At 34.9% G+C, this 13,375-nt stretch overlaps 1 protein-coding gene across 2 annotated transcripts in view; it reads left to right on the top strand.

Annotated features, from left to right (window-relative positions):
- Window positions 1–13,375, top strand: part of LOC128553847 (uncharacterized) — a 60,000-nt gene that overhangs the window by 40,363 nt on the left and 6,262 nt on the right. Inside the window, exons 4-5 of one of the 2 annotated variants that reach the window (XM_053535033.1) lie at window positions 4,225–5,193; window positions 6,215–7,217. In XM_053535033.1, coding sequence (XP_053391008.1) covers window positions 4,225–5,193; window positions 6,215–6,348 — 1,103 coding nt within the window. In that variant the 3' untranslated portion in view covers window positions 6,349–7,217. Of the gene's footprint in view, window positions 1–4,224; window positions 5,194–6,214; window positions 7,218–13,375 lie in introns of those variants that run through there. The other variant, XM_053535032.1, reaches the window with a different exon arrangement.

Below are 13,375 nucleotides of genomic sequence, written 5' to 3'. Positions count from 1 at the left end.
TTGTAAAATTTCTATGTTATTATATCATATGTTTAAATCTTTTCAGGGAATGAAACTGTTTTACAATTTCTAAAATGTATAAGTTAGATGAGACTGAGTCTGTAATATACTAGTATGCCAGATTAGGATTCTTTCTAGCAAATTCAACATTAACAGCTGCTTATTTTATGTAGACAATTTATGAATTGGAATATTGTCTTCAAAAAAAGTTGTTAGGAATTTAAACCAGATTTTATAAATAATCCAAAATACTAACTCAAGGCTAATAACTCTTCTGCAAAAACCATCTTTACAAGCTGATTAACATTCATGTGAAGTGTAATGCACAATCTGAAGAGCCATAATTCTGCTCTACATAGATGGACAACAAGTGCACATATTTACATGTTAACATGTCTACACAGTGCAAATCAAGATACATACATGACTATTATGGGAAAAAAGAATAATAAGCATGCACATCAATAACTCTTGGGAAATGAAATGAGGTTAAATAAAACAATGTTCTATTATCTTCTTTAAGCTTCATGAATTTAGAGAAAAGAATGAGCGACATTCAATAATGTTCAATATAGGTTCTTGTATCATATATCTGTTTTACCTAAGTAATATTGGATTTGAAAACTTATTTTTAGGAACATATACTGAAGAAACATTTTGGTATTTTGTACTTTGTATTCGCGCACCTCATGCTGACATCAGTGTTATAAAATTGCATTTATTGATAGAAAATGAAACGAAACCTATGTTTCAAATATCACATGTAAAACTGACAAGAAAACTAAAACGATTCAAACTGCTGTTTTATATTATATACACAATGCATATTAAACAGTGCGGCGGCAAAACTGATGAAATAGTTCTTAACACTTTCGGTTATAGTTGTGGTTCACTAGATGTCGATTCCTCATCTTTTGTGGGGCAGTATTTTACTTTCGTCACATTGATATTGTCTCACACCACTCAATCCACGGGCAGCTTCATCTGGACTAGATATATGGACTAGTTTCCTCCTAGCTTTCCTTTTAGCTCTGATTTTGGAATCAAACATGTGATCTCTGAAATAAATAACAGCAAAATGTAAACAAGTATAGTATAAAAGTCTAGTATAAAACTTCTATTCTTGTCACTTTTTGGGGTGTTTTAACAAGACAGAAAACGTGTTACAAAGAGATTCTCGCGCTCACGTGCTGTTATAACACCTTTTTCTATATGCGCGTTCTGTGGGCAAGCGTTAACGCATTACGGCCTTAAACGGATAATTAAAACGGAAATGACATCAACGTGAAAAAACAACACAGACGTTCCCACGCGTTTAATGGAATAATGACGTTTAGGGAGAATGTATTCATTAATAAGGGTTTTTGTTTTCGCGTTTTATGCTAGAATAGCGTTTTCGCATGTTCATTTCGTGTCATAACATCTTCAGAATCCCTCAGGATACGTTGGTACCCTTACCCTACGGACTCGGGTACCAACCAATACCTCGGGATTCTGCAGACGTTATAACACGAAAACACTTCGTAATCCCTACATTGTAATATGCTTGTGTAGGGATAACGCATGTTTTTTCGTGTTATAACATCTGCAGAATCCCGAGGGATTTGTTAGTGTCCGAGCCCGTTAGAGCGAGGATACCAACGTATACCAAGGGATTGTAGCGCGAGTGAAAATTTGAAGATTTTCTCACTTTGAGATATATGCTATATTCACGAAATGCAAACAAATTGTCTTTATATTTTATGCTTTATTATGCATTTTGCAACAAGCGGGAAACAGACGCACGTAAACGAACATGACATCAGACGTTTTGTGACGTTAGAAAAACGCAAACGACATAAAGTTCCATTTTATTCTATTACTTGCTGCTTAACATTATGAAATTCTCATCATTAAGATGATTTGAATCGAGAAATATACTAAAAGAACAAATTGCGACCACAATTTTCATCCTGTTTTAAGCAAATAATTAAAAATCTATACACAATGTACAAGTATATCGACAAAGCTATATCATTTACAGTGCGTGTTATGTAATGAGTGATATGCAATGAGTGATATGGATTATGTCTCACTGAAAAAACACAGTATTTCATCAGTTAGCATAAAATAATAATAAAAAACAACACATAGACACAAAGTTATGTACACTCATAGGCATTTATAATCGGTCACCTACTAGAGCTAGATTCAGCTTGATCCTTAGAGTCTAGTCCTACGGTGTTCCTTAAGTGATATAAGCGCTGATGAAACTGCCAGTAGCGTTGCGTATTTGCTGTCTCAAAGAGAACTGTCAGTGTTGTATCCGTTAACGGTTTATTGTCTTTATTTAGTTCTATTATTTTAATTAGAAAACTCATTTAAATACACTTTGTTTCTTTGTATTTGATATATATATATACTTACATCGCTTGTAAGCATTCATAGGTTGTTGTGCATTTGATTTGAAAGAATGTTTTCAACAGATGGTGTAACGTGGTGACAGTTTTGCTAGCATAATCGTTGCATGCATTTCCGATAAGTTCTTTACTGCTTGTAAATGGCATATCAATACTTCTTAATTTCGTTTCTGTTTTCTAATTATTTTTAAGACTGCATTGACTTTATCAAAGGATTTTTATGTCTCCCCCCTCCACCCCAAAACTGTGGGAGACATTTTTTCTTGCATTGTCCGTACGTCACACTTCATTTCCGATAAATAACTGGAGAACAAAATGTCCCAGAACCTTCAAATTTCATAGGGTGGTAGGGACTATAGAGTAGACAACCCCTATTTTTATTGGGGTTACTCCATCAAAGGTCAAGGTCACATTGGACTTGAACATTGAAAACTATTTCCGATCAATAACTAGATAACCATTTGACCCAGAATATTGAAACTTCATAGGATGATTGAACATGCAGAGCAGAGGACTCTTATTGAATCTGGGATCACTCTGCTGAAGGTCAAGGTCACAGGGACCTGAACATTGACAACTATTTCCGATCGATAATTTAGAAATCTTGAAACTTCATAAGATGATTAGACATGCAGAGTAAATAACTCCTAGTAATTTTGGGGTCACTCCGCTAAAGGTCAAGGTCACAGGGGACAGAACATGGAAAACCGTTGCCATTCCATAACTTGAGAACCACTAGGCCCAGAATGTTGAAACTTCGTATGATGATTGGACATGCCGAGTAGATGAGTCCTATTGCAGCCAACCATCAGTGTCTCTTAGACATTAGCTCCTGTCCACTATTGACTTCTTGCCTGTTACAACTATGCATTGGAGGAGACATGCGCTTTTCTACAAAATATCTTCTAGTTTGGATTTCATTGCACAATACCGGTTCCAATTTTTTTCAAAATATTTAAACTGCCTAGATCTTGTAACCTTTTATAAACTTCACATGCGAACACATATCTGCCAAGTAATATACGAAAGTTTTAGTCCTACGGTGGAATTAAACAAGAAATGAACATCATCTTAAGTATGTTATTCTTGTTCTTGTTATGGAAAATTTTGAGAAAAAATTAAATTGTATAATGTAGCTATCTTGATTTATTTCACAAATTATATGAATTGAGAAAGAACAGGTTTTAGCATGAAACACTAATAGAAACGTGTCGTAAAATAATGTTTCAATTGTATCTGAATATTCCTGACAGTGACAGGGAACTCAATAAGAGTATCATTTTTTGTATCCAATTGCATCCGCGTAATGCGAGATATATAAAATAAAATGATATATCTGCTAAAGAGTTTTAGCATAAACACCGTGATATGGTGCAATTTCATTTTCCTCAACAAGAATACATCAACACTCTTAAACATAGAATAAAAAGGCAATTTAAAATGTGATTAAGATAAATTAATAGTTTTTCAAATTGTTTTTGTTACATATATAAATGTGGGTTCGAACCTCACGCGAGGCGTCGAATTCTTCATGTGAGGAAGCTACCAAACTGGCTTACGGAAGGTTTGTGGTTCTACCCGGGTGCCCGCCCGTAATGAAATAATACATGAAGGGGCACTTGGGGTCTTCCTCCACCATCAAAGCTGGAAGGTCGCCATATGACTTATAATTATGTCGCTGCGTATAATCGTATATATACCGTACAAAAATGAACTATTCATTATTGGACAGTCTGTATAATTTAGGCAGATGCCTAATCCTGTTTCTCCGATGACCATTTTTTTCAAATTTTACAAATGCAGTAATTACATACCTTTCTTGCAGAGAAGATACCAGAAATTATCATATCAGGCGTGTCTGATCTACTCGACATGACTGCTATAAATGGTTTGGAGAAAGGGGAAAGAAGACTGGTTGAAGAATGCCAAAATATATGCGATTATATTAAGCGGAAGTCGGATGATATTCTAAACGTGTGGCCCGCTATAGATTGTGACGATAACGACAATATAGTCTTTGTTTGCGATATATCTAAGCAAACAAAACTGGATATTGACACCGGTTACAATTATGTCCCAAGATATTTGAACCAATACAGCAGGGAGGATACAGAAGTTATGCAGCATAGTTTGTATAAAAGCAAAAAGTTAACCTCCGATGAATCTGAACGTCTTAGTTGCATTATCAATAAATATGCAGAGACTCTAATGGGCAAACATAAATACTTATCTGTAATTACGGCAAGTGCAGTCCGTTCGGAACACTACGGTAAAGCAAATCGCGAAATAAAGCCCGAAACTTGTATTATAATGTATGTCGACAGCGTCAAAGGAAAGATTCCACTCGGTGAAGATCGTTTCCCAGAGGACTTAGATGGTGTGACGGTAGATGTACGGGAAGGTGGATTTTGCACAGCCGTTAACATCACTGCAGACGGTGTGCACGAAACACTACGCATGGGTTGCAAAATATCTGCAGTTCAGGACCAGTATGGAACCCTTGGGGGATTTATAGACCATCCAGAATATGGACTTTGTGGATTTTCATGTGCACATGTACTAGTTGATGAAAACACTTTAAGTACTTTGACGATGACCAAGAAGATGCAATGGAATGAAAGGTGGAAACAAGTTTATCAACCCATACAGTCTGAAGACGGTCAAATTGGCAGACTGCTAGAATGTTACTACGATAATGGTCATGGGTACCATGGTGTTGATCTCGCTCTATTCAGTATAGACAAAAGACCGCCTGTGTCTGGTGAATTCCCATGGTTTGAAAACAAATTAACAGGTAAGAACATTAGACTCCACATTCAGATATTTCTAAATACTGAGAAATTATTAATATTCGTGGGGGACTAATTTTCGTGGATTTCATTGTTGGTTTTTTTTCCACGAAATTTAATCCCAACAAACTTGTAAAATTCCCATTTATTTTGAGTTCAAAACTTGAAATCCACGAATTTTTATGCCCACGAAATTGCCGTTTAGACAAAAAACACGAAAATTTATGCCCACGAAATTTAATGATTTTACAGTATGCCGATATATTACTAGAGATAATTTCAGAACCTAAGACTAATTCAAACACATAGTTTAATCACTGTCGACAGTTCTTAGAAAGAAGAAATATCTTTAAAAATATGCAATGCGCAATTTGAAGATCAGTCTCAAGATTTTTGTCATATATATGTTCTATGTCTAATCGATAGATTAGAAGGATACGCGGTATAGACTAAGGGAAGATGATTTGTTTTTAAACTTTAACTGATTCTACTTACAAAAGGTACGTAGTGATTTATACAACGACTATTGAAAATATTTGAGAAATAATTGAAAACAGACGTAAATATTAGAATTGTGTGTAATTTTTAGCCAGATAATTGTTATAATCACAATTAAATGTATTACTTATTTTGACGTAATGTAATTGTTAATATACATGTAAAATGTCTAGGCATTCACTCTTTGAATAAGCGAAACTTCATTTCATAATTTTCTAACTTACTAACACTAGACATGCAAATCCCCCAAAAGTTGACAAATAACAATTGATAAAGGGTGAAAAGCCAATTTGTCCACCCTCTTCCCCATTCCCACACTCTAATTTAAGATTAGTGGAGTATAATTTGCAAAATTCAAACCTGCAGTCCAAAAGTTCTTTTTTTATCGTCTTGGACTGACATCATTTAGGTAGAAGATTTCCTTCATGTCCATCATGGTTTTGGTTCAAATATAATGAAAAGTAGTTGTTTTCGATCTTTTTTGCACTGGGAGTTTATCTGGGAGTAACAAAAATTACATTTTTTCAGGTCATCACGCATGTGAAAATTTCGCAAACATATTAATTTATCATATGTATGAACAGAGACAGGTAGGAAGTTGGCAGTTAACAATTGCAGCAGTTACAGCAGTTAAACATTGCACATGGATGAAATGTCAATAGGAACAACAAAGCTTAAAATATTTTTAGCAGTAATGTGACATCTACAAACAAATTCAAGCTGGCTTCAAGTGATAGCTACGGACCAGCGTGAAGTTTGCACTGGAGTAGTACTGCAGTAACAACATTATGTCTTCTATAACTACACATGTCGCAACAACAAAGACTAAAAATAGTATTAACAGAATCCATGTTTCTTCTGTAATTCGCAATGGTTTGAGTATGCATTGAACCATATTATATACATGTAGCTGTTGTGTGTGTGTGTGTGTGTGTGTTTTTTTTTTTTTTTTTTTTTTTTTTTTTATACACCTGCGGAAGAATTTCGTGAGAGTATAGCCCGAGTGAATTATACACGCAGCGTGAAACCAGTTCGTATTGTTGGGATATATGGTTCTGCTATAACATATTATTTCTATTCTAATACGTTCAAATGTTGTATGTCGATGTGTCGCCAACGTGTAACTATGCTAACAACGTAAAAATACGGGAAGTATCACGTCCCACGGAATAACTTAGGAATGCGTACTGTAGATGTCTAATAAGTTATACTGCGCGCCTAGTAATTAATGCATTATGTGTAAATTAAGTGTAACAATTCTTTCACATGAAATAGATTAAATGTATAATATATATACATATATAGTAGCAGTCTTTTTCGGCGCCTGTAATAATATGTAGACATGATGTCAGAGTTCCGTGTTTGAACAAAAATTCTATCATAAAACTGCCGTCTTGTCATTTTCGGGGGTATTTTAAGGACGCTCGCTACAATTTCGTTTTTTTTTCTCAATAATAGATTTTGATGAAATGTTTTGTATTAAAAGATCATGTTATGATGTATTGAAAAATGAAATAAAAATACTAGGTCACCAGCTTTGTTTCAATTTAATTTGCCCCTAGATATGGTGCTATTTTAAACATTTTTCAAAATTTCTGTAATCCTAAAATATATTTCTGTAATGTTCAATAATCAGCATAAATTTGATTATCTAAGCATTTTTATAATGGAAAACAATATATCTATTTGAAACATGCTCAGAGAAATCAAAAGAACTTGATTTTGTAAAGAAAGGAATACTTGTTCAGCAGACCCAAGGGCTATTTTTGCATATTTTTGTCAGTTTTAAGTTGGTACTTCTGCTATTTTATCTAGTTTCACATAATAGAATTTAATCAAACTCTGCGCATACCTTTGGTTATGTCTACCTAATCTAAAACAAAAAGAAAATTGATAGGTCACCATATTAGATTTCGCTTAAATTAAATTACAACGAGGTGGGGTGTGGCGGGCATTTATACAACGCAGGTTGGCACGAAATACTCTTTCAGTGTTTGAGCAAATGACTTAAAAAATGTATATATAAAATTATTAAACGGCAGATTTCTTAATAATCGGATTTTAAGGTGTTTCTGAAGCATTTTGATGGCATAGAACGATGAAAGTTTCCGCCTTTTTTTTAACAAGAACCTATAGTTTACGAATGTACGGTACGGGATTAGAAACAGCTGTGACTCAATGCAGAGTTGGAGCGTTGGTATAAATAACAGACTCCAGTGTATGTCGGACTGAAGCAATTTGAACTAAAAGTACTTTAAATGTATATATTTTGTAACCATGGTGATACTTACTCTAACCTTTAGTCAGTATATTATACATTTTGTACATTAAATGCATGCGAACATACAATAATTTGCGAATTTTTTGCCGTACGCGACATTAGATAATCACTTCCGGGCATGCGCAGAAGACCGCACCAACACTGCAGTGAGCTACATCGAAACCAGATTGGCACGGTGTTGGGGTAAATATCGACCCGTCCGGAAAAACTGTAGCGAGTGCCTTTAACAGAAGAGAAAACGTGTGTTAACAGACAGATTCTCGTGCTCATGCGCTGTTAAAACACTTTTTTTTTGTATAGCGCATTCCGTGAGTGAGCGTAAACTTATTACAACCCCTAAACGGATAATTTAAAAGGAAATGGGGTCAACGTGACAAAACAACAAAGACATCCCCACGCATTTCATGGAAATTTAATGACGTTAAGAGATAAAATATCCATTTATTTATGAAATGATTTATAGCAAAAGAGTGTTTAAACACTTATTTATGCCCGATGGGCGGTTATACGTCGGGCTGCATCCTCGTGAAATTATTTGTACGACGTATTACCGCCCGAGTGTATAAATAGTGTTAATAACGGATTTGGTATAAATTATTTCGATTCTAATATGCCCATAATCTAAAACAGTAGATAAAATATAGTAGCGCTCTTTCTTGATCGCAACAAAAAACATTGACGTAACCGCACATTAACATGATGTCATTCTAACGTAAGAATGTTTTAACAGAGAATTGCATATTAGAATAGTTTTTACATGTTTAATGCTAGAATAGTGTTAGCGCATTTTAATTTCGTATTATAACATCATAGAATTCTTCGGGGTACGTTGCTACACGCGCCCTACGTTACTACACGCGCACTACCGGGCTCGAGCACCTACCAATCTGTCGGGATTCTGCACACACACACGCACGCACGCACGCACGCACACACACAGAAATACATGCGCTATCCTTATATTCGCATGGATTTTAATAATATTACAAAAAACGAACATAGACACAAATCTACTGCCATACACATCCCTTATAATTTGCTTGCATTCACTGCGAAAAAAGAGTTAATATACGGGAGTGTACGGGATTCCGTATATTACCAATATACGGGAAGAAATACGGGAAAACTAAAATACGGGCGTGTACGGGACTTGTATATTTAAAAGTCCGTATACTAATAAAATACGGATTTCCGTATACTATGAAATACGGAATTCTTGATATACGATACCCCGTATATTATTGAAATACGGGAATTTTTAAAAAGGGTTATTCTGATCGTATACAACACTTTATATTTCTCGTATATGTCTGGTGTACGGGAATAAATTAACCCGTATATTACGAAAATACGGGCCGTATATTTCCCGTATATGTTTCGTATACAACCTCGTATATTTTCCGTATATTCTGGAAATACGGGATATCAATCATTTGTATATTTCGAAAATACAGGACTTATATTTCCCGTATATTGTTCGTATACAACAACGTATATTGCCCGTATATGCCGGAAATACGGGATTTAAATGATTTGTATATTTCTAAAATACGGGACTGATATTTTCCGTATATTCTTTGTATACAACCCCGTATATTTCCCGTATATTCTGGAAATACGGGATATGAATATTTTGTATATTTAAAAAATGCGGGACTTATATTTCCCGTATATTCTTGGTATACAAGACCGTATATTTCCCGTATATTCTGGAATACGGGATATGAATAATTTGTATATTTCGAAAATACGGGACTTATATTTCTCGTATATTCTTCGTATACAACTCCGTATATTTCTCGTATATGCCGGAAATACGGGATTTAAATCATTTGTATATTTCAAAAATACGGGACGTATATTTCATGTATATGCTTGGCATACAACTCCGTATATTTGCCGTATGTGTCGGAAATACGAGATTCAGAAATGTGTATATAATCATACTTAGAAATGTTTGGCAAAAATATAAATGATAATAATCTGGTCATTAAAAGGGTAGAGCAATAATTAAAAGGAAATTCTGTTCACCAAGTTTTTGCTAGTGGTATATGACACTCTTAGGTTAAAATTGCAGCAAAGATTCATGGGTTAAAGATACATTGCTGTTTTTATATACATTATGATAGAGCTTTTGAAAATCTATATATACTTTGAAATGAAATGTGCATGTTAGTTGCCTTTATTAAAGCACAAGTGTGACCTTAATCTTGAAGCGAACAATCCGAAACATGCGCTCTGCTCGTCGTCTCGATGTTGTTGACATTTATGCCAAGTTTCTTTAAATCCTTCAAGCAGTTCAAGAGTAGTTACAGAGCGGACGCGAAACAATATCATATAACTTTTGACCTCTATGTATGACCTTGATATTGAAGCGAGCCATTAAACAGTTGTCTCGATATGGTGAACATTTGTGTCAAGATTTTTTCGAAATCCTTAAAGGGTTCAAGAGTTACAGAGCAGTTACAGACAAGCTAGCGGACAGACGGACACCGGTGTCATATCATTATACGCACCCTTCAGGCGTATAAAAACCAACGACATTGATTAATTCATCCTGTCTTCCACGTTTCGAACTTTCTACAACGTGCAATATATATTTCTTCGTATTTTCACAATTTCTACATTCAGTGTATACAGACAAAGAATCCAGTCCCGATATTCACTAAATTTTTCATTCATAATCTATCATTATGAATGATAATCCATGCAATCAATATATGTATGTAGTAAAAATTATATTCTCCGGCCATTTCAAAGGCCAAACGTTGTGCATGTTTTTGAACGTGTACATGTATGCAAAATGAATGCTAATATTGAAAGAAATAGATGTATAACACTAATATTTCATGAACTGATAAAAACATTCGCGGACTAAAACAGGTATAAAATCAAAGACATGAATAAATCCGTCATTTCTTCTTGCGCGTTTCCGAATTATTTTTACATTCAATCTAAATATCCGATTGAGAAAAAAAAATTCATTCATCCTTATTTATTTGTAGTGATAAACACGTTCATGTATCATCGCCAATAAAGAATCAAATGCATGCATTAATTACTCTTTCTGCTGCACATTTCCAACGCTCGTGTATGCAATGCAAATAATAATAGAAAAAGAGATCAACTAATCCATCCCTGTTTTATACAGTAAAAATATATAAGACCTTCCGTAGAATACGGAAGACGTGTGTTGATACTTTACTTATGAAATCGATTCTAAAATTTTTACAGACGCACAAAAAAATGATATAATAAATCAACTACCTCATAGGAATTTTTTTTTAAGAGAAAAGGACATTTTGAGCGAATTCCTCGATTTTTGAGCGTGATCGCGAAAATATTCTTTTGCAATGACTTCCTACTGTACTCGCATTTTTTATTCTTACTCGAATTTCTCGAGATCCTGGTCTGCTACCGTTCGGGTAGGTCGTTTTTGTGTTTTTGTTGGATTAAGTGTAACATCGATACAATTATTGATCCTATAGTGACTTGCCAGCTTTGTTGGTGGAGGAATACACCAGGTGCCCCTCCGTGCAATATTTCATCACGAGCTGGCACCTGGGTAGTCCCACCGACCTTACGTAAGCCAGCTTGATGGCTTCCCCACATGGAGAATTCAACACCCGAGTGAGGCTCGGACCCACATCGGTGAGGAGCCAGTTGTTTGAAGTCAGCGATCTAAACCACTCGGCCACTGAGGCCCCATCCCGGTATGTCGGACCTTTAAACCAACGTGTAGATAACATCGCATTTTGATTATTAAGAAAGCATATAATTAACCGTAGTCGTTCAGTTTAGCTCAATTCAGAGAGCTATAAAATGTATTTTATACTTCTTTGTTTAATTCTAGCTTTAACTTATGAATTATTAAGTGAAATATGTGTTCGCATTTTCAAAATAATTCCGCAGATGCTTCTATGTATACTACGGTTACATAGCGGGGACAAGGAAACATTTTATTTATCACGTGCGCACGTGTTAGCTACCAATTATTAGAATTAGAATTATTGTGCATCTAACAATATAAGAAAACCACGGGGAATCGCGTAATGGCGGACGGGTTATAGAACACTAATATAGCATAATAAGGACGAACAGGTCAAGGGACTATTTTTTCCGCAATAAATGGCTACGAATGTTTATGTTAAAGCTAGCTTTCGTTTAAATTGTGGATGTATTTTTGACATTTTGGTAGAAATAAAATGGGAAAGTGTTATTTAGTTCACATCACTGCACTTTATACGCGTTTAAAGTAAACAGTTGTTGCACGTAAAATCTCTTTAAAATATCTTCCCTACTTTTGTCATTACTTTATGCCAGTTTGAAGACAATTCGTCAAAATGAGGTAACGATTAGACTGGTTACGTGCGCCGATACTATGAACACCATGCATTTTATATAAAATATAATGTTGGGGATAGATTTTAACGTAATATAACCATTAAACGCAAATGAAGCGCTTTAAATAACTTGACTGTTTATCTAGTTTCTTTTCGCGACGAAATGAGTACACTTAAATGATGTCATCCCTGCCCACACGTCATTTCATTCGTCATATTTTCACATCATTTATAGCTTTAAAAGATATAATTCTTTATATCTGTTAACTGCAAGAGTCCCTTTATATAACCTTTAATGCTTGCAAATTTTATTTCAGGTTGACACAAGAGATTTTTCAATTAAGACCAACTGGATGAGGATTTGTTTTCACGATAGAAAATACGCTTACCTTATGTGAGAAGTTTGGTCAACAGATGCTGACAGACAGCCCGGATGAGCTATTCGTTCTCAGTGACATTCTTGCCTCAACAGATAAAAGCTAACATTTATTGAGATCATGAAACTAAATATTTCCATGGGGTACATGGGCTTACATATTGTATTCCAACACAGAATGCAACATGCATCTTTTCAAAGAGCTAAATTTGAATACATCTTCAGACATTAGAAGGGGTGTACTGCTCTTCTTGGCAGACGGCAAATCGAAAAGCATAGTGGAAATCAACATTCACTGGAATAACGAAACATTTACAAACAGTAATAAAAGAAGTGGTACTATACTGATTTGTTGCGTTAACGGTGCGGCGCATATTTAAATGTGCGAACTGTTAGTTTTTCAGTTAGAAACGAATATTTAGAAATGGATAATGTTATTGATTACTATAAGATTCTTTCACTGGTTACAGGTGAAGATGGGAATTTCCGGCATCGGGGGTAACTGTTTAGCAGTAACGAGGCTCCAGTTACCCAAGAGCAGGATATTCCCATCTGCACCTATAACCGGTGACAAAATCTTTTTCTTGCATACCGATATCAAGAAATAATAATGAAAATAATATCAATCGAAGGACTTTATTTATAGAACTATTTAAACAAAGCGCGGGAAGCAACGTCCGTAAACAGGA

Source organism: Mercenaria mercenaria, unplaced genomic scaffold (genome assembly GCF_021730395.1).
Source record: "Mercenaria mercenaria strain notata unplaced genomic scaffold, MADL_Memer_1 contig_4385, whole genome shotgun sequence".
Lineage (NCBI taxonomy): Eukaryota > Metazoa > Mollusca > Bivalvia > Venerida > Veneridae > Mercenaria > Mercenaria mercenaria.
Note: the sequence above shows the minus strand (reverse complement) of the source record. Positions and strands in the feature narration are given on the sequence as shown.